This window comes from Chaetodon auriga, chromosome 10 (assembly GCF_051107435.1).
Source record: "Chaetodon auriga isolate fChaAug3 chromosome 10, fChaAug3.hap1, whole genome shotgun sequence".
Lineage (NCBI taxonomy): Eukaryota > Metazoa > Chordata > Actinopteri > Chaetodontiformes > Chaetodontidae > Chaetodon > Chaetodon auriga.
This window is the reverse complement of record NC_135083.1, coordinates 1,686,516-1,706,962: the sequence shown is the minus strand read 5'-3', so window position 1 is coordinate 1,706,962 and position 20,447 is coordinate 1,686,516. Positions and strand designations below refer to the sequence as shown.

The window sequence follows — 20,447 nt, the reverse complement described above, 5'->3', positions numbered from 1 at the left end:
AGTCTATTTTTATTTTATGTTAGAGGTTTAACTTCTGTGTTTACTCTCTGACAATGATGTCTGTCTTTCAGTGCTGACAGCAACGTGTTTGCTTCTCACAGCAGGTAAATATCTGAGTGTGGGTGGGGATGTGATGACATTTGTGTCTTTTGTATTTTTATGCACATACCATGTGTTTCTATAGACATCATGTCTGTGCAGTCTGTTGGAGCCGCTTTGATTCTTATGCAGTGACTGAGTTAAAAATCCATATTCATCTATAGTTTTACTCATCAAGCGTTTTTAAACAAACAGTACTTACGCACATTCACACCTTCAGAAACAGAAACCTGAGGTTTTATAACTTGTGGGAACTGATGGGAAACGTTACAGTCAAGCTCAAGTCATCGCCTTTTTATTCAGGTACTGCAGTGTTACACAGATCTGCAGCAGGCGACCGGACAAACATTATATTTATCTGTTTCTGCAGAAGATGAAAAAGAAAGCTGCTAATAGCTGTCAGGAAAATAAATACTCAGAGATGCTTTCATTGAACTGAAAGGAACATTTGTCTCCAAATTAGCAATATTTTCTTATTTGTATCAAGTTGATTTTTTTGTTTTCTATTTTGTGTTTTTTTTATTCTCTTCTATGTCTCCTTTTATATATTCCTGCTATTATTGCTGCTGCCTGTGACACCCTAATTTCCCCTACAGGGGGAATATTAGTATTTATTTACAATTTAAGACTGAACTCCATGAACTGAACTTACTGGTTTCTTCATGTTTTTTACCTTAATAATACCAATATGATCACAGTTGATGTTTTGAAATTTCTTCTGTCTTCTCTTTGTTTGTGTTCAGTGTCTCTTTGTTTGTGTCATGAATATACTGCTCACAAATTCTAATATTATTATTGTTATTAAAACAAACTTTTCATGGCAGACTTTTCGAGGGCCTGGGTCAGACAGAGAGTCGTCACCTGCGATGATGCCAACGTCTACAGTCTGACCTGCAGTATGACTGAACTCTAAAGCTTTCTGTCCACACAGAATCCGACCCTTGAAGGCTGGAAGCCGCCGTAACTCAAACTGATAATACATTTATATATTTCTGGATTTCAGTGGTTGAAAAAAAAGAAAAAAAAGAAAAAAAGAAAAGCTGATATATTTCTATCAGAATTTTGCAACATTTGATTCAGGATCTGATCACAGTTGTTCTGTTTGATAGCTGTCAAAATACTTTAACAAAAGCTGGTTATCATTGCATGTTCAACAGACAGCGGAGTGATCAATGTGCGGTCAGCTCTGTATGGACGCATAGACAGTGAGACCTGCAGCCAGGGCAGATCTCCTCAGCAGCTCGCCGACACTTCGTGCTTTCAGCAGGACACTCTGGAGGCCGTCAAGAAACAGTACGCATCCCAAAAAACAGTGTTCCACCATGACAGCAGTTCTCGTGTTTCCTGTAGTCATCATGACACAGCAGAGCTCCTGATCTGTTTCACAGATTTATAAAGTGTAGCTGTGGGATAATCCTGGAGGTCATGTGTGAATGTTGAGTCAAGAGGATTCAGTCAGTTCAGCTCCGCTTTAGACACCTGGTACATTTAATTAGCATTGTAACACAGAGGTCGCTTGACATCACATTTTGCTCTTCATCGTCTTCCTGCAGGTGTGACGGCATGAAGGTGTGTGTTCTGAACATGACCACCATCCATGCTTCTGATCCCTGCCCGGGCATCTCCAAATACCTGGACACCAACTACAGCTGTGTCCAAACAGGTCAGTCACCTTTCTGAATGAAAGTAGAGCAAATCTACAGACAGGTTTGATAAACGTCTGATGTGATTTCTCTTGACAGTACACGAGACCGCGTGCGAGCACTCCATGGTACAACTGCGCTGCAGTAAGATCACACTTTCTCCATTTTTGTATGTATGACGGATTGTTGTGGTTAACTGGCCTCAGTGTGTCCAAATGCTCAGTATTAAAGGACACTGATCTAAACCAAGGCCAGAAAAACCTGATGGAGACGCTCCTAATTAATTTGATTTATGTATTGATATCATCTTAATGTCTTTCTAACTCCTTTGGTCACCTACCTCTCTAATCTGCAGTATCCATGTTTCTTTTACCTCATCAGTATGTCCTCCTCTTTTTGTCAGATCGAGGGCAGGGTATATTTGTCGACAGTGCTGATTATGGACGCCAGGCGCTCACCATATGTTATAATGAACGGCCTTACTCTCAGATCCAAAACACCCAATGCACCAGCGCTGATGCTAGTAAGCTGATAGTGGCTGAAAGGTACAGCTGCCCACTCTTTGTTCATTCGACCTTCAGGCTCTTTGGGAGAATATAAAGTGCAGTACAGTGATACAGTTGCAAAATTATTCAACCCCCACTGTATATTAGGCTTGTTGGCAAAATGTACAATTTTCTAGCTGTTTGCAATAAACAAAGTAGACAAGAATAGTTGAAATAGTTTAATAAAACTAATATTACCATGGTTTTTATCCAAATTCAACACAAAATGCTACATTTAATCACTACTGCAGTCCCAAAATTATTCAACCCCCTGTCTCAAGCACACCTGATGCAACTAATCAAAATTACCCAACCCCCCTGCTTCAAGCACACTTAGTGCAACTAATCAAGGGCTTCATTAGTTCAGGTGTGCTTGAGATAGAACACATAAATACCTGGACTGGCTAGGAGTTTGAGATTGATGTTTGATTGCATGTTAGAACTATGGCTAAGTCAAAAGAATTGTCCAAAAAGTTAAGCAAAAGATAGCAAAAGTTCTGAATGTTCTGAGAAATACTATTGGAAGCATAGTTTGCAAGCTCAAAGTTAAAGGAACAGTGGCTACACTACCTGGACGTGGCAGAAAGAGGAAACTATGAGCAGCTGCCACCAGATTCCTGACGAGGCAAGTGGTCAACAACCCTCGAGTGACTGCAAAACACCTGCAGCAAGACTTGGTGGCAGCAGGCACTAAACTACTAAACTAAACCCTGAAGGGCTCCATGTCCGGACTCCAAGACGTACACCACTGATGACCCAAAAGCACAAGAAAAGTCGGCTCCAATACGCTCAAAACCATATAAATAAGCCACAGAAGTTTTGGAATTCTATTCTGTGGAGCAATGAAACAAAACTGGAACTTTTTGGGCCTATGGAACAGCGGTATGTCTGGAGGAAGAAGAATGAGGCACATGCTGAAAAGATTCTAGAGTGGCCGTCACAGTTGGCCGACTTGAACCCCATAGAAAATCTCTGGTGGGATTTGAAGAAGGCGGTTGCAAAACGTACACCCAAGAATATTACTGAACTGGAGGCCACTGCCCATGAGGAATGGGCTAAGATTCCTCAGGAACGCTGTCAGAAGTTGGTGTCTGGCTATGCATCACGTTTGCAACAGGTCATAACAGCAAACGGGTGCTGTTACTAAGTATTGAAGATGCTTGTCATGAAGGGGCTGAATAATTTTGAGACTGCAATAGTCATTAAAAGTAACATTTTGTGTTCAATTTGGATCAAAACCCTTGTAATATTAGTTTCATTGAACTACTTAAACAGTTCTTGTGTAATTTGTTCATTGCAAACAGCTGAGAAATTGTAGATTTTGCCAATAAGCCTAATATGCAATGGGAGTTGAATAATTTTGATTGAAACTGTAACTTTGAGAGAAGACAAGTTAGATATTTAGTGTGTTTGATTACAAATCTGTAGATTCCATCCACTGTCGTCTCCTCTCATGAGACATCCACATTTCACATTCACTGACGTTCATCTGCATCCACAGCTGTAATGGAAAGAGCAAGTGTATCATCAAAGCCACCAGCTCTGTGTTTGGAGACCCGTGTTTGGGCACTTACAAGTACCTGGCATTGGCCTACAAGTGTCAGTGTAAGTGGCTAAAAGTGCTCTGCTCACTCTGTTTTGCTCTGCTGAAGATAATCTGTAGCCCAAAGGAAAATTTGTGTCCAAAGTTTCTGTCCACAGTCTCATAACTGTGATGTCTAATATGGTTCATTTGACAGATCAGACTGTGGCATGTGAGGATTCTGAGGCGAGCCTGAAGTGTGGTAAGATGTCTCATTATTGTCTTACTCTCAATCATACATGAACTACACTTCAGTCCTCTCCAGTGTGTCTTTTTCTTTTTTCCCTCAGCTGAAGGGAGGGCTCTAATCATCTATAGTGCTGTTTATGGCCGCAGCGACCAGACCACATGTGCTTCTGGACGTCCAGAATCAGAGATCCAAGACATCCGCTGTTCAAGATTCTCCAGCAAAGTGGCTGAAAGGTGCAGCTGCCATTCTAAAACTAAACAAACTCAACTTTAGTGTGTGTTCAGACCTCACTCACATCCCTCTGCATTCACAGCTGTGATGGGAAAAACAGCTGCATCATCAGCGCCAGTAGCGCAGTGTTTGGAGACCCCTGTGTGGGCACTTACAAGTACCTGATGGTGGGCTACACATGTCAAGGTGAGTAGCTTTAGCGCTAGTCTTTAGAGATGATAACCTTGTCAGACTGAACCATCACAGTCTCAGAAACTCTTGCACGTCACACTACACGAGGACAGACGCCTGATTGTTGTTCACGATGCTGGTAATTGGTCGGCCACAACAAAATCGTATCAAAATCGGGCCAGAGTGATGAAGTCTGAACCAGATGTGACTTAAATGGTTTTATGTGCGTTCCTTTGGATCTGCCCATGAGAGAACTACATCATTAAAACTGAGTGGGAAATGTGTTCAGCTTCACTACGTTGTGTTGCTTTGAGCCATTGGCTAACAGGAAGTAATTTGTCTGTTAATGCCAGCAGAACTTGATGTGGAAGACTATGGCTGCGTGAGTGGTTGCCATTGTCGTTCTTAATGTGACTTCGCCACACACACACACACACAAACACACACGCAAAGTTGAACAAAGCCTTAATGGGACATTTGGTCATGCATGCAGCTGACTTCTACAGATCTGTTTTGCATCACCAGTCACTTGAATTCTGTGTCTAAAACGAATGTTTTGTCTGTTGTTTTGCAGTTCCATCTGAACGCTGGACAGTATAAATGCAGCACACATGTATCTGATAATATTCAGAATAAATCAACAAGATGTCACATCAGATTCAGTGCAGTGACCAGTGTCGGATGCAAAGAAAGCCATCAAAGTGTAATTTAAAGAGGAAGTCATGCAGCATCTTCAGATACAAACCATTCTATTGATATTTGATTTCATTTTATTATATTCCAGTTGATTTAGTTTCCAATTTACATGAGTTTCTGCTCTGATGTCAGTCACTTTGAATTGTATCTGTGTGTGAAAAAAAAAAATAAACTAGTTAGATTCCAGCACGACAGTTTTCTTTTGATGTCATTCATTGGGTGACTTTCCATCACTGTGAGCTGCATGACCTCAGTGTTTGGGAGCTCCTGTGTGTACTTCAATACTTTAAAAGTCACTTTGACCTGATTCTTTACTGCACATGGCAGTACGGCGACCAGTTGTGATTTTCAGTCTGCAAATCAGACTCAGACTCCAGGAATGACAGATCACAAGGTAAAATAAAAAATAAATAAATAAATAAAAGAAGTACTGAACAAACTGAAAACTCCCCATGAATGGTACAAACATAGAACTGTTCAATAGAGTGTTTTGTCTGTAGCCATGTTATCTTCCCAGTAGTACTTTATAAAACTGTATGAGGACTCAGTGGACTCTTAGTACGACTTGCTGTGAAGCAGCAGAGCCCCTCAGATTCAGTGTTTAGTGCCTGCGGGCGCTCAAGGAAGTCAGCCAAAAATTCAAGTCATCCTGTCGACTCTTCTGGTGAGCAAACAGAAGTGATGTTTATATTCACTGTTACTCATCAAATGACATGTGACAATAGCTGTGTCCCAATTCAGCGGCTGCATCCTTCGGAGGACCCAGCCTACGGGTCTCCGGAGGCTGGGTCCTTCGGAGGATCCTCCGTCGGCTGCATCAACTATCCGTAAATGAGACGGTCTAGCCTTCGGAGAGTTTCCTGATTGCGTCACGACGTCATAACTTCTTCCCTCCTAACCCGGGAAAAACACACGTACGGGGTGCAGAGATGCGCCCATACAGCTCCTATCGCTTGTAAGAGGCGCGAAATGTAGCCTATTATACAACTTACAAATTCACCTGATGTGAATATCTTCACAGCTTCGCGTCGGACGGTTCACGCCTCCGCGTCGTCCATTCATTTCTGATAATGGACACGTCGAAGGGCGTTATCCCGCTTATACCATGGTCACTTACGAAAGAAATAAATATTAAATCAATTATTAATACGTTAATGTTGTTTTTTACCATTAAAATCGTAAGTTTTTAAGTTAAGTTTTAAGAGGCAGCTGAGTGGACTATTTAATATCGCTCATTGTGACGCGTTGCCAAGGTAACCGGCTCTGGCCACAGAACCTGCAGCTCGGTCGGCGCAACTGTTATATTAGGCCTAATCAGTGGAGGGAAGTGACATGATTGCTTAACATTATGTTACGTGATACAAAGTATCATTTCAGAAGGCAAGTGCACCTCTTACCGCTTGTGTGTGTCCAGAGGATGATGCCAAATTTTGTTTCAAAGATTCAAAGTCCACAGATAGTTTCCTAAATCATTTTTATTGCAAGAAATATTATCCACCATTCACTCTGATCATTAAATGTGGTTAAAGGAAACTATAAAATCACTCATGTTGTCTACTGTCTTGCCGTTGTGTTAAATAAACTGTGAAATAACGTATGTTCTGAGTTTCTGTTGCCACGGTTACCAACTAGCGTTTGAGCCAGTGCAATAATTTAGAACAATCAGGCTATTTGACCGGAACTTTTTTATAGTTGTCCTACAACACTTTTTAACGGACACCCTGCAGCCAATCACAATCGAGTATTCACCCAAAATAAGACATTAGTTGACATGCGAGCTTGTAACATTTGTAAGTGAAGAGTTTTAATAAGGCTAACTGTTCACTGAGCTCCTCGTATCAACAGGTCGCCATTATTAAAAAAAACAATCGGTGCGCAAAGCATCTTGGGATATGGGAGGCCGTGAAGGATAGTAGCGACGCATCCTCCAAATACAGGGAAAAGGAGGACGCATTTGTCGGCTGCATTTGGAGGATCCTTCGAATTTGGACGAATTGGGACAGCCTTCGCGCAGCATTATGACGTAATCGGCCTTCAAATCCATCCTCCGAAGGTTGCAGCCCCTGAATTGGGACACAGCAAATGTGTGCATATTGTACTACAAGTGTGCCAATGACACGTCTTTTCTTGTGAATCATAAATTACAATTACAATTACGATTACAATTTGTCATTTGGCAGACCTTGTTATCCAAAGCGACGTACATATAAGATTTTCATACATCACAAGCAAGGTTCTAGACGGGAGAGAACAATAAGAGTAAGTGCCCTAACACAACTTTCTGGTCCAACTGGACACAGGTGCTACGAGGCAGTGCTACGAAGTAATGCAAAAAGTGCATAGAGTCGACCATGATGTATTTTTATTTTTATTTTTTATAAAACAAGGTGTTCAGTAAAGAGCTTGGTCTTTAGTCTTTTTCTAAAGATCAAGAGGGACTCTGCAGAACCAATGGAGTTTGGTAACTTGTTCCACCACCTGGGAACCACAGAAGAGAAGAGTCTAGCTAGAGACTTGGGGCCTTTTGGAGGGGGCAGCACCAGGCGCTGTTCCTGGGCAGAGTGTAGTGAGTGGGAGGGAGCATAAAACTGAATGAAGGAGTTCAGGTAGGTCGGAGCGGCTTTGGTGGCAATTTTGTAGGCAAGCATCAAGGACTTATACCTATTGTGGGCAGTAACTGGGAGCCACTGAAGGGATATGAACAGGGGAGTGACCTGCCCTCTTTTGGGCTGGTTAAATACCAGGTGAGCAGCCACATTCTGTATCATCTGCAAAGGTTTTAATGAGCATGCTGGGAGCCCTGCCAGTAAGGAATTAGAATAGTTGAGGTGTGATAGTACCAGCGCTTGTACTGGGAGTTGTGTTGCATGCTCAGACAGGTAGGGTCTGATCTTCCTTCCTGTTTCACAAACCAGCTCCATAAACCAAAACTGACAAAACAAAGAAAAACAAGCAATCACATTTCTGTTTCCACTTCTGTCTATATTAAAAGGTAAATAATCACAGTACTTTCTCAGACAACTCGGCCGTGTACCACGCAATACGCCGCCAATTCACCAAATAAGCGGACAACAGAGTTAAAATATTTTCCGAAACAAATCGACAAATAATCAAGAAATGACCACGCACACCAACCTTGTGCCTCCTCGGGGGTTGCTAGGATACACGCAGCCTTCGACGTTTTATCATTAAGTTGCCGATTCTGCTTTGTTTTACCTTAAACCTTTACCGTTTTACCACTAGCTCATTTATTCCGTAGTCAAATGGCTTTGTTTTTCCCGCAATATAGCACAGGAAGGAAGTAGGAAGTAGTGGTCTTCAAAATAAAATCTCACGATTTAGAAACGGAACCATTAGCTCCAAAAGAGGCGAAAATATAACATAAAAGCAGATGAAATTACATTTTCTTAGAAGCAACCAAAATCATGAAATTTAAACACAACGAAATTATGTCAAGAATGCATTAAAAGCAGATATTCATTTTTCAATATTAACCTGTAAACAATGCAACCTGCCCTCTGGTGGACAAAATGAGAAACAGCAAGCACAAAAACAAAGTGGGCTTGCTACATCTCCCCTGCAGGAGACTGCAAAGGATCTCCCTGAGAGGTAGGACTCAAACCAGCGGAGAGCAGATCCTGAGAAGCCGAGCTCAGCAAGTGTGGAGAGGAGGATTTGGTGGTTAACCGTGTCAAAGGCAGCCGAGCAACAGTAGAACAGAGGACTGACCAGTAGCTCTAGCTGATCATAGTGTTTCCACTACAGATAAAAGCGCAGTCTCTGTAGAGTGTCTGCATTTGAAACCGGATTGGCTGGGATCATGCAGGTTGTTGTCAGAAAGGAATTCAGAGACCTGATTAAAGATTGTGCACTCAAGAGTCTTGGAAAGGAAAGAGAGGAGTGAAACCGGCCTGTAATTTTCAACCTGAGCTTGGTCGAAGGTAGGTTTCTTTAGCAGTGGGGTTACTTGGGCTTGTTTAAAAGTTGTGGGGAACACACCTGTTGTAAGTGAGGAGTTGATCATGTGGGTGACAGCAGGGATAAGAGTGGGCAAGATGGCCTGCAGGAGGTCGGAGGGTATGGGGTCCAGTGGACAGGTAGTGGGGCGAGAGTCGAGCAGAAGATTGGAGACTTGCTCCTCTGTGACATGTGTAAATAAAGAGAGTGAAGCTCTGTTAGCTGGTGGTATCCTACTGAGTTGGTCAGGCTCAGAGAACTGGTTGCTGATGGTTGAAACCTTATCAGTGAAGAAGAAAGCAAATTGATCGGCTGTGAGCAAAGTTGAGGGTGGAGGCCGTGGGGGGTTGAGTAGTGAGTTGAAAGCAGAGAATAGTTTCCGAGTGTCTTTGCTGCTACTCATTTTCTCCTGATAATAAGTGGACTTGGACTTACAGAGAATTAAATAGAAAGGTGGTCTGATACATGTAGTGGGGTGACAGTTAGCTTAGCCGTGCAGCAGTTTCGTACTGCAATTAAGTGGAGTGTATTGCCCACTTTGTGTGTTGGAGCGGTGGAGGCCTATTTGAGGTCAAATGAGGACAGCAGTGAAAGGAAGTCGGCCGCATGGGGTTTGTTAAGATCAATATTTATGTCACCCATGACAATCAGTGGGGTACCATCGTCAGGAATGGTTGAGAGTAGCATGTCCAGTTCAGTTATAAAGTTCCCCAGTAGCCCTGGTGGGCAATATACGACCAACATATACAGCTTAGTGGGAGCAGTAACCATGATTGCATGATATTCAAATGAGGAGCAGTTGCTTTAGAGGAGTAAGTTTGGTGAATTTCCAGTTTTTGGAAATGAATGCGTCTGTGCCACTTCCACATTCATCTGGACGAGGTGTGCGGGAGACAGTAGAGTCATCTGAAAGCGCAGTTGGTGTGGCTGTGTTTTCTGGACAGATCCAGGTTTCAGTCTGGTCTAGGACCTGATTTTGATGTAGCTTTACAAGTGCTTGGATAAATTTGGTTCTGTTTACAGCAGACTGGCAATTCCATAGAGCAAAGGAAAAAGCAGAGGGAGTAGCTGAGATTTTTCTGAGTGAGTAATGGTTCTCAGGATTGCGTCGCCTTTTATGGCCAATGTATTTTTTTCGGATGCCCTGGAGGACCGGAATATATTGGTAGCACATGGTGTGTGTGCGCAGAAAGGCAGCAGGAGTAGTGTAAGAGTAGTGGTGGTTACCTGTGTCCTTGCTCAGTGGGCTCTTGCAAGTAGACTCGCAGATCTTTACACAAAAGGGTCTTCACACGACGCTGACGCTTCCGTTGATGCTTCAGCGCAGCGTGTGTGTTAAATACAGGAAGTGCCACAGCTGTGCCCCCTCACAGCCTGCTGCCACGGCTGAACCCGCCCCTTCAGGATTTCGCCAGCTAGCAACAGATAGAGGGCGTGACCTGCGTCAGCCAACCCTACTATCGAAACTCAGAGAGTGAGAGCGAGTGCTCCGTGACACAATAACAACAACAATAACAAAGTCTGCTAACAGTCTTGCTCCTAGTGTGAGCCAGAAACAAATCATTTTGGAGCCCCAGATGTTTCCTCAAGAACCTTTGTCCTCATTAACTTTTGATCCAGGTGACAATTTTAATTTCTAGAATATATGATTTATGACAAAATGCCTACAAACTCATCAGGCTCAGCAATTTGTTTTTACAGGTAAATAATAAATGTTAGCATGCTAACACACTGAACTAAGATGGTGAACATGCTAACATCAGCATGTTAGCATGCTGACATTAGCATTGACAATCAGGATCCAGTTCTAGGTTCTGAAGGAGTGGGAAACAACACAAAAATTAGACCAGAGACCAATTCCAATTATGTTAACAGTCCCAGTTCGTTTGAGAGCAAACAGCTCTAAACTCAGTTCAGTTTGAATAAGGGGAACAAAAGATCCGACAGTCCTACCGCTCAGGCAGCACGTTTACCAACAGCTCGAATGCGTCAGCGGATGTCCTCACTGTCACAATGAAGATGAGTTCCCGCCACTGAAATCACGGTTCGTGCGTCTCCCCACACAGCACCAAAGGGAAGGTCTCCAACCAATTCAACAACAACAAAAAAACCTGACCTGCAGGACAGGTCATAAATGGGATAAAGTATCCTATCTACGTGAAATAAGACTGCAAATTTACAAGATCGTGCGTCTTAACATCCAGGAAAACATGGTTATAGAGCAGCATTTTCAATCTTAAAAATGCTGTCCTTTAAACAGAATAAAACATTTTAAATGCAGTGAAACTCTTTCACTAACACAACATGCAATCGTTCACATTTGGTGTCCTTAATAAGCAAAAAACACACTTACCGCTAAGCAGGATTAACGACCTCCTCCGCATGCTTCAATATTAGCTCTTTGCTAACATCCACACGCGTACATGTTACAGAAAACTCAAAGTTAAAACTCACCAAAAACCGTCGTGGTTAACCCCAATACAATCCTCGTGCGTCAGCACCCTGGCTGGAATTCCTTTTTAAAGATCTTCAACAAACTCTATCCAAAGTATTTTCTGCGCTGTTCTCATGTCCATCTCTCGTCTGCGCTCTGCTGCGAAGTGCCGTGTGCACGCCAGCGCTGTGCCGTGCGCATTTTAGGCAGCGCATCTCTTAAAGGAGAAGGAGCGTAATCATTTTTAACAGCCATACTTTTACTCGTTTCCACTAAAGGAGCTTTCTGACCATTTTTAGCTGACTTTCAATGGATTAAATATACATATTTCGAACAAATGCACTTTTTAATCTAATTTTAATAATGAGGTTTTAACTCTTGGAGAATCAAATGTAACTTTTTAGCTGATTCAACATTTTTATGTATTTTATTTAACTATTTATTTATTTATGACGCATTTTAAGGTGGGTTACACACATCCATAGCAAGAAAACAAAACGAGGGAAACACACAATGGATTAACAAGCTAAACAGACACAAGATACGCTCACAAGCGACAAGGAACAAGACTAGAATACTATGAATGCGAGAGACAAGGAATGGCTGGAAAGTCTAGCGTGAAGCTTGAACAATCTGGCAGTGAGACATGTCCACAACGCTGCTTAAATAGGGAGAGAATCAGTGGATGAGCATCAGGTGTGCCGTCTGCCCTCCGAATAGCCAGGCCACACCTCCACTTCAGAACTGGAATGAAAAGTCACACACAACACATGACAGAGAAAACACAACAAAATAATAATAACGCACTGTATAACAGGACCATACATCCTGAAAAGTTGGATTTAATGCTGTTTCTCAGTGATGGTTTCATGTTTTGAATGGAGATGATCTGAAGCAGGTCTGAATCAGACCTTGTTAAGAGCAGTTTCATATAGGAACTACTTTCTTTCTACCAACCTGCACCAACCGTATCACCGCGCAGAGGGAAGCGTGCATCTACTCATGGACGATTAGCTATAAACTGTCTCGGGTTGGGGGAGGAGATCCTCTCTGGTTTCTGTGCAGTGACACAGTCGGCAGCTGTAGTTTGGTTTAAAGAAAACAGTTCTTATGTGGTGGAAATCACTTGTCAGATATCGCTATCGCAAGTTCCCTCAGTAGATAGCGCTAACAGTTGTTGGCTTAATGTCCTCTTCCTGCTCTTTTGTCCTGTCTGCCTGCATCATCTGGAAACAGTCCAGAGTTAGTGTGCTTAGCCATGGCTCTGAACAGCGTAATGTTACACTCACTGCTCGCTCGCCCTGCTAGCTCGTCCATCTCACGGGGGAAAGATCTGACATTCTACATGATGATTGAGGGGAGGACTGGTTTGTAACGTCTCCTCAAGCATGACGCTCAGTCCCAGCGTGGCTTCCCTGTCGGTACCAGCTGGTCTCTGATGTAAACAATGTGGCCATGACTGTACTCAATATCTCCAGATCTTCAGAGATGGCATAGAAGGAGCTGAGCTGATCAGGGAGGGAGGCATTGCTGGTTGGTGGGGCTGTCTTTTTTGGCTGATGGCCTGGATGCTCTGTTACATGCGGCGGGGGTCGGCATTGTTGTGGAAGTGCTCCTGTTGCTTGTGAACGTGTTTAGCTTCCCCGAGGCCTCTCTACAGGTTAGCTCTGGATTAGCCGTGGGCCGCTGTGTCGCCAAATCTGAAGGCAGCGTCACGTTCCTTTAGTAGGAGGCGGACCATACTGTTCAGCCAAGGTTTCTGGTTGGGGAAAGTTCTTCTAACAGCAGTAAACAGCTGGACTAGCATCAGTGCTCTCAGTGATGGGTCACTTTCTGTTGGCACTGTTAAGTGTTCAGGACTGAAAAAACATGCCTCACACTCAGGGTGGTTTCGGTTGTTACAGTTGGGAAAAGTAAACTGACCTTTAACAAACTTCTCTTGAGTGTTTAAGATGATTCTGTTTAGCTTCACACATTCTGGTTTAAAATGGGGCGAAGATAATCATGAGCAAATAGGCCAACAGCAGTGTTGTCTTTAACATCACTGTATGAATTTCTGCTGTATACTTAACTGATGAAAGAACATGGACACCCCTGCCCACCCCCTGATTTCCAGCTGAGCCCATCACTGCACCTACAGCACTTCTTGAGAATTCAACAGTCAATATCCTCCAGGTGATACTCTTTTAGTTAATCAGCTAGCTAGAAACGCCCTTTAACACCTACAAAGCATATAAAGCATCATTTGTGATTAAATTCCACAGCATCCTGCCATCAGAAGCGGACACATCTTGTGAACCTCATCCAATCATCACAAAGTAAGATTTCTGAACCAAATTCATCTTTCCAGTCATGCAGGCAAAGGCTGTTTTTGTGCATATCAAAATGATTGATTCTTGATTCTTTCCAGGTTGTTTGAGCACACTTAGGGTTTACTTCAGGGATGTTTTGAGTGGCCAAAGCGTTGAGTTCACTGATTCACTTTCTGTTAAATAGAGAAAAAGCTTTATTGATTCCCTGAAGGAAAATGTGCATCCTACCGCACATGAGAACAGAACATTTGCTAATTAACACCAACCATGAAGTGCAGATGAGTGGCATTAGTTTTGCAGGTAATTAAAGCTTCTGATCTGCCAGTGGCGCTAGAGGAAAAGTGAGGATCAACGAAGTCAGTGGGATAAATCGCAGAAATCATCGCTAATGGATATTTTTTGTTTTCTGTTTGAGCTGTGTTTACTGACACAGATCGTTTACAGTCATGAATCTAACACTATTTTCCTGTTCTTCATCGGTCATCTTCATCCTGCAGCAGCAGATCTGAAGACACCATGCTCCTCCTCAGACTCAGCACCACAGTGTGTGAGTATACGACTTCCTGTGCAAAAGTCGAGCTGTCACAGTATGAAAAGCTCTATTTTTCAAAGCTTTCTGATTGATTTTAGTCTATTTTTATTTTATGTTAGAGGTTTAACTTCTGCGTTTACTCTCTGACAATGATGTCTGTCTTTCAGTGCTGACAGCAACGTGTTTGCTTCTCACAGCAGGTAAATATCTGAGTGTGGGTGGGGATGTGATGACATTTGTGTCTTTTGTATTTTTATGCACATACCATGTGTTTCTATAGACATCATGTCTGTGCAGTCTGTTGGAGCCGCTTTGATTCTTGTGCAGTGACTGAGTTAAAAATCCATATTCATCTATAGTTTTACTCATCAAGTGTTTTTAAACAAACAATACGCACATTCACACATTCAGAAACAGAAACCTGATGTTTTATAACTTGTGGGAACTGATGGGAAACATTACAGTCAAGCTCACGTCATCACCTTTTTATTCAGGTACTGCAGTGTTACACAGATCTGCAGCAGGCGACCGAACAAACATTATATTTATCTGTTTCTGCAGAAGATGAAAAAGAAAGCTGCTAATAGCTGTCAGGAAAATAAATGCTCATGTTTTTTACCTTAATAATACCAATATGATCACAGTTGATGTTTTGAAATTTCTTCTGTCTTCTCTTTGTGTTCAGTGTCTCTTTGTTTGTGTCATGAATATACTGCTCACAAATTCTAATATTATTATTGTTATTAAAACAAACTTTTCATGGCAGACTTTTCGAGGGCCTGGTCCAAACAGAGAGTCGTCACCTGCGATGACGCCAGCTTCTACAATCTGACCTGCAGTATGACTGAACTCTAAAGCTTTCTGTCCACACAGAATCCGACCCTTGAAGGCTGGAAGCCGCCGTAACTCAAACTGATAATACATTTATATATTTCTGGATTTCAGTGTTTGACAAAAAAAAAAAAGAAAAGAAAAGCTGATATATTTCTCTTAGAATTTTGCAACATTTGATTCAGGATCTGATCACAGTTGTTCTGTTTGATAGCTGTCAAAATACTTTAACAAAAGCTGGTTATCATTGCATGTTCAACAGACACTGGAGTGATCAATGTGCGGTCAGCTCTGTATGGACGCGTAAACAGTGAGACCTGCAGCGAGGGCAGATCTCCTCAGCAGCTCGCCAACACTTCGTGCTTTCAGCAGGACACTCTGGAGGCTGTCAAGAAACAGTACGCATCCCAAAAAACAGTGTTCCACCATGACAGCAGTTCTCGTGTTTCCTGTAGTCATCATGACACAGCAGAGCTCCTGATCTGTTTCACAGATTTATTAAGTGTAGCTGTGGGATAATCCTGGAGGTCATGTGTGAATGTTGAGTCAAGAGGATTCAGTCAGTTCAGCTCCACTTTAGACACCTGGTACATTTAATTTGCATTGTAACACAGAGGTCACTTGACATCACATTTTGCTCTTCATCGTCTTCCTGCAGGTGTGACGGCAGGAAGGTGTGTGTTCTGGACATGACCGTCATCCATGCTTCTGATCCCTGCCCGGGCATCTCCAAATACCTGGACACCACCCACAGCTGTTTCCGAACAGGTCAGTCACCTTTCTGAATGAAAGAGGAGCAAAGCTACAGACAGGTATGATAAACGTCTGATGTGATTTGTCTTGACAGCACACGAGACCGCGTGCGAGCACTCTGTGGCACATCTGCACTGCAGTAAGATCACACTTTCTCCTTTTTTGTGTGTATGATGGATTGTTGTGGTTAACTGGCCTCAGTGTGTCCAAATGCTCAGTATTAAAGGACATTGATCTAAACCAGGGCCAGAGAAACCTGATGGAGACGCTCCTAATTAACTTGATTTATGTATTGATACTATCTTAATGTCTTTCTTACTCCTTTGGTCACCTACCTCTCTTATCTGCAGTATCCATATTTCTTTTACCTCATCAGTATTTCCTCCTCTTTTTGTCAGATGGAGGGCAGGGTATATTTGTGTACAATGCTAATTATGGACGCCATACGCACACCATATGTGTTGAAGAACGGTCCTACCCTCAGATCCAAAACACCCACTGCATCAGCGCTGATACCAGTACACAGATAGTGGCTGAAAGGTACAGCTGCCCACTCTTTGTTCATTAGACCTTCAGGCTCTTTGGGAGAATATTAAGTGCAGTACAGTGATACAGTTGCAATCAAAATTATTCAACCCCCACTGTATATTAGGCTTGTTGGCAAAATGTACAATTTTCCAGCTGTTTGCAATAAACAAAGTAGAGAAGAACAGTTGAAATAGTTTAATAAAACTAATATTACCATGGTTTTTATCCAAATTCAACACAAAATGCTACATTTAATCACTACTGCAGTCCCAAAATTATTCAACCCCCTGCTTCAAGCACACTTAGTGCAACTAATCAAGGGCTTCATTAGTTCAGGTGTGCTTGAGATAGAACACATAAATACCTGGACAGGCTAGGAGATTGTTGAGATTGATGTTTGATTGCATGTTAGAACTATGGCTAAGTCAAAAGAATTGTCCAAAAAGTAGAGTAGAGGTCACTGCCTTGCACAAACAAGGAAAAGGATGCAAAAAGATAGCAAAAGTTCTGAATGTTCCTTGAGATACAGTTGGAAGCATAGTTTGCAAGCTCAAAGTTAAAGGAACAGTGGCTACACTACCTGGACGTGGCAGAAAGAGGAAACTATCAGCGGCTGCCACCAGATTCCTGACGAGGCAAGTGGTCAACAACCCTCGAGTGACTGCAAAACACCTGCAGCAAGACTTGGTGGCAGCAGGCACTGAGGTTTCAGTTTGCACAGTAAGGCGCATACTAAACCCTGAGGGGCTCCATGCCCGGACTCCAAGACGTACACCACTGATGACCCAAAACACAAGAAAAGTCGGCTCCAATATGCTCAGAACCATATAAATAAGCCACAGAAGTTTTGGAATTCTATTCTGTGGAGCGATGAAACAAAAGTGGAACTTTTTGGGCCTATGGAACAGCGGTATGTCTGGAGGAAGAAGAATGAAGCATATGCTGAAAAGAACACCCTGCCTACAGTGAAGCATGGCGGTGGCTCAGTGATGCTTTGGGGCTGCTTTGCTGCCTCTGGCACTGGAAACGTCCAGCATGTGGAGGGCACGATGGATTCAGTCAAGTATCAGGAAATCTTAGGAAAAAACATTGTGCCTTATGAGGAAGCTGAAGCTTGGGCATCACTGGACCTTCCAACAGGACAATGATCTCAAGCATACCTCAAAGTCAACCAAGGCATGGTTTCAGGAGAAGCAATGAAAGATTCTAGAGTGGCCGTCACAGTCGGCTGACTTGAACCCCATAGAAAATCTCTGGTGGGATTTGAAAAAGGCGGTTGCAAAACGCACACCCAAGAATATTACTGAACTGGAGGCCACTGTCCATGAGGAATGGGCTGAGATTCCTCAAGAACGCTGTCAGAAGCTGGTGTCTGGCTCTGCATCACGTTTGCAGCTTGTCATAACAGCAAAAGGGTGCTCTACTTAGTATTGACACTGCAATAGTCATTAAAAGTAGCATTTTGTGTTCAATTTGGATCAAAACCCTTGTAATATTAGTTTCATTGAACTACTTAAACAGTTCTTGTGTAATTTGTTCATTGCAAAGAAATTGTAGATTTTGCCAATAAGCCTAATATGCAATGGGAGTTGAATAATTTTGATTGAAACTGTAACTTTGAGGCAAGTTAGATATTTAATGTGTTTGATTACAAATCTGTAGATTCCATCCACTGTCGTCTTCTCTCATGAGATATCCACATTTCACATTCACTGATGTTTATCTGCATCCACAGCTGTAATGGAAAGATCAAGTGTGCTATCACAGCCAGCAACTCAGTGTTTGGAGACCCGTGTGTCGGCACTTTCAAGTACCTGACAGTGGCCTACAAGTGTCAGTGTAAGTGGCTAAAAGCGCTCCGCTCGCTCTGTTTTGTTCCGCTGAAGATAATCTGTGGCCCAAAGGAAAATCTGTGTCCACAGTTTCTGTCCACAGTCTCGTAACTGACGTCTAATATGGTTCATTTGACAGATCAGACTGTGGCATGTGAGGATTCTGAGGCGAGCCTGAAGTGTGGTAAGATGTCTCATTATTGTCTTACTCTCAATCATACATGAACTACACTTCAGTCCTCTCCAATGTGTTGTTTCCTTTTTTCCTCAGTTGAAGGGAGGATTCTAATCGTCTATAATGCTGTTTATGGCCGCAGCGACCGGACCACATGTGTTTCTGGACGTCCAGAATCAGAGATCCAAGATGTCCGCTGCTCAAGATTCTCCAGCAAAGTGGCTGAAAGGTGCAGCTGCCGTTCTAAAACTAAACAAACTCCACTTTAGTGTGTTCAGACCTCACTCACATCCCTCTGCATCCACAGCTGTGATGGGGAAAACAGCTGCGTCATCAACGCCAGTAGCGCAGTGTTTGGAGACCCCTGTGTGGGCACTTACAAGTACCTGACTGTGGACTACACATGTCAAGGTGAGTAGTTTCAGAGCCAGTTTCTCTCTGCTGAGGCTCTTAAAGTGCACATGAAGATGTCACACAGTAAACAGTGAGGGCCTTAAGCCGGCGCTGCAGCCCCCCCTAGTGGTGGCTGCTTAGAATCTGAGAGACAACGGTAATAATTTTATTGTAAAGTTTGTCAAAGCAGAGCTAGCTAAAGCCGGAATAAGACTACATGATATTTTAGTCTTTAGCGATGGTCACCGTGTCAGACTGAACCATCACAGACTCAGAAACTCTTGCACGTCACACTACACGAGGACAGACGCCTGATTGTTGTTCACGATGCTGGTAATTGGTCGGCCACAACAAAATCGTATCAAAATCGGGCCAGAGTGATGAAGTCTGAACCAGATGTGACTTAAATGGTTTTATGTGCGTTCCTTTGGATCTGCCCATGAGAGAACTACATCATTAAAACTGAGTGGGAAATGTGTTCAGCTTCACTACGTTGTGTTGCTTTGAGCCATTGGCTAACAGGAAGTAATTTGTCTGTTGATGCCAGCAGAACTTGATGTGGAAGACTATGGCTGCGTGAGTGGTTGCCATTGTCGTTCTTAATGTGACTTCGCCACAGAGCCCCAGTCTGCACTAAAAATACATGCGCCCCACACACACACACACACACACACACACACACACACATTAATGGGACATTTGGTCATGCATGCAGCTGACTTCTACAGATCTGTTTTGCATCATCAGTCGCTTGAATTCTGTGTCTAAAACAAATGTTTTGTCTGTTCTTTTGCAGTTCCATCTTAACGCTGGACAGTATAAACGCAGCACACATGTATCTGATAATATTCAGAATAAATCAACAAGATGTCACATCAGATTCAGTGCAGTGACCAGTGTCGGATGTAAAGAAACCCATCAAAGTGTAAATTAAAGAGATCTTCAGATACAAACCAGTCTATTGATATTTGATTTCATTTTATTATATTCCAGTTGATTTAATTTCAAATTTAAATGAGTTTTACATGAGTTTCTGCTCTGATGTCAGTCGCTTTGAATTGTATTTGTACGTGAAAAAAAAAATAAACTAGTTAGATTCCAGCACAACAGTTTTCTTTTAATGTCATTCATTGGGTGACTTTCCATCACTGTGAGCTGCATGACCTCAGTGTTTGGGAGCTCCTGTGTGTACTTCAATACTTTAAAAATCACTTTGACCTGATTCTTTACTGCACAAAAGGGCGGCCAGTTGTGATTTTCAGTCTGCAAAACAGACTCAGACTCCAGGAATGACAGATCACAAGGTAAAATAAAAAATAAATAAATAAAGAATTACTGAACACACTGAAAACTCCCCATGAATGGTACAAACATAGAACTGTTCAAAAGAGTGTTTTGTCTGTAGCCGCGTTGTCTTCCCAGTGGTACTTAAAAAAAATAAAACTGTATGAGGACTCAGTGGACTCTTAGTACGACTTGCTGTGAAGCAGCAGAGCCCCTCAGATTCAGTGTTTAGTGCCTGCAGGTGTTTAAGGAAGTCAGC

General features: G+C 42.6%; 1 protein-coding gene across 1 annotated transcript; it reads left to right on the top strand.

Annotated features, from left to right (window-relative positions):
* Positions 1 to 916: 916 nt before the first annotated feature.
* On the top strand, positions 917 to 19,797 carry LOC143327019 (rhamnose-binding lectin-like). The gene is made up of 15 exons (XM_076741135.1): positions 917 to 995; positions 1,257 to 1,392; positions 1,653 to 1,762; positions 1,842 to 1,886; positions 4,160 to 4,292; positions 4,373 to 4,476; positions 15,159 to 15,230; positions 15,486 to 15,621; positions 15,882 to 15,991; positions 16,071 to 16,115; positions 16,375 to 16,516; positions 18,240 to 18,418; positions 18,608 to 18,740; positions 18,819 to 18,922; positions 19,701 to 19,797. The coding sequence occupies exons 1-15, from the start codon at positions 917 to 919 to the stop codon at positions 19,709 to 19,711; spliced, it is 1,539 nt and encodes a 512-aa protein (XP_076597250.1). The 3' UTR covers positions 19,712 to 19,797.
* The last annotated feature ends 650 nt before the right edge of the window (positions 19,798 to 20,447 follow it).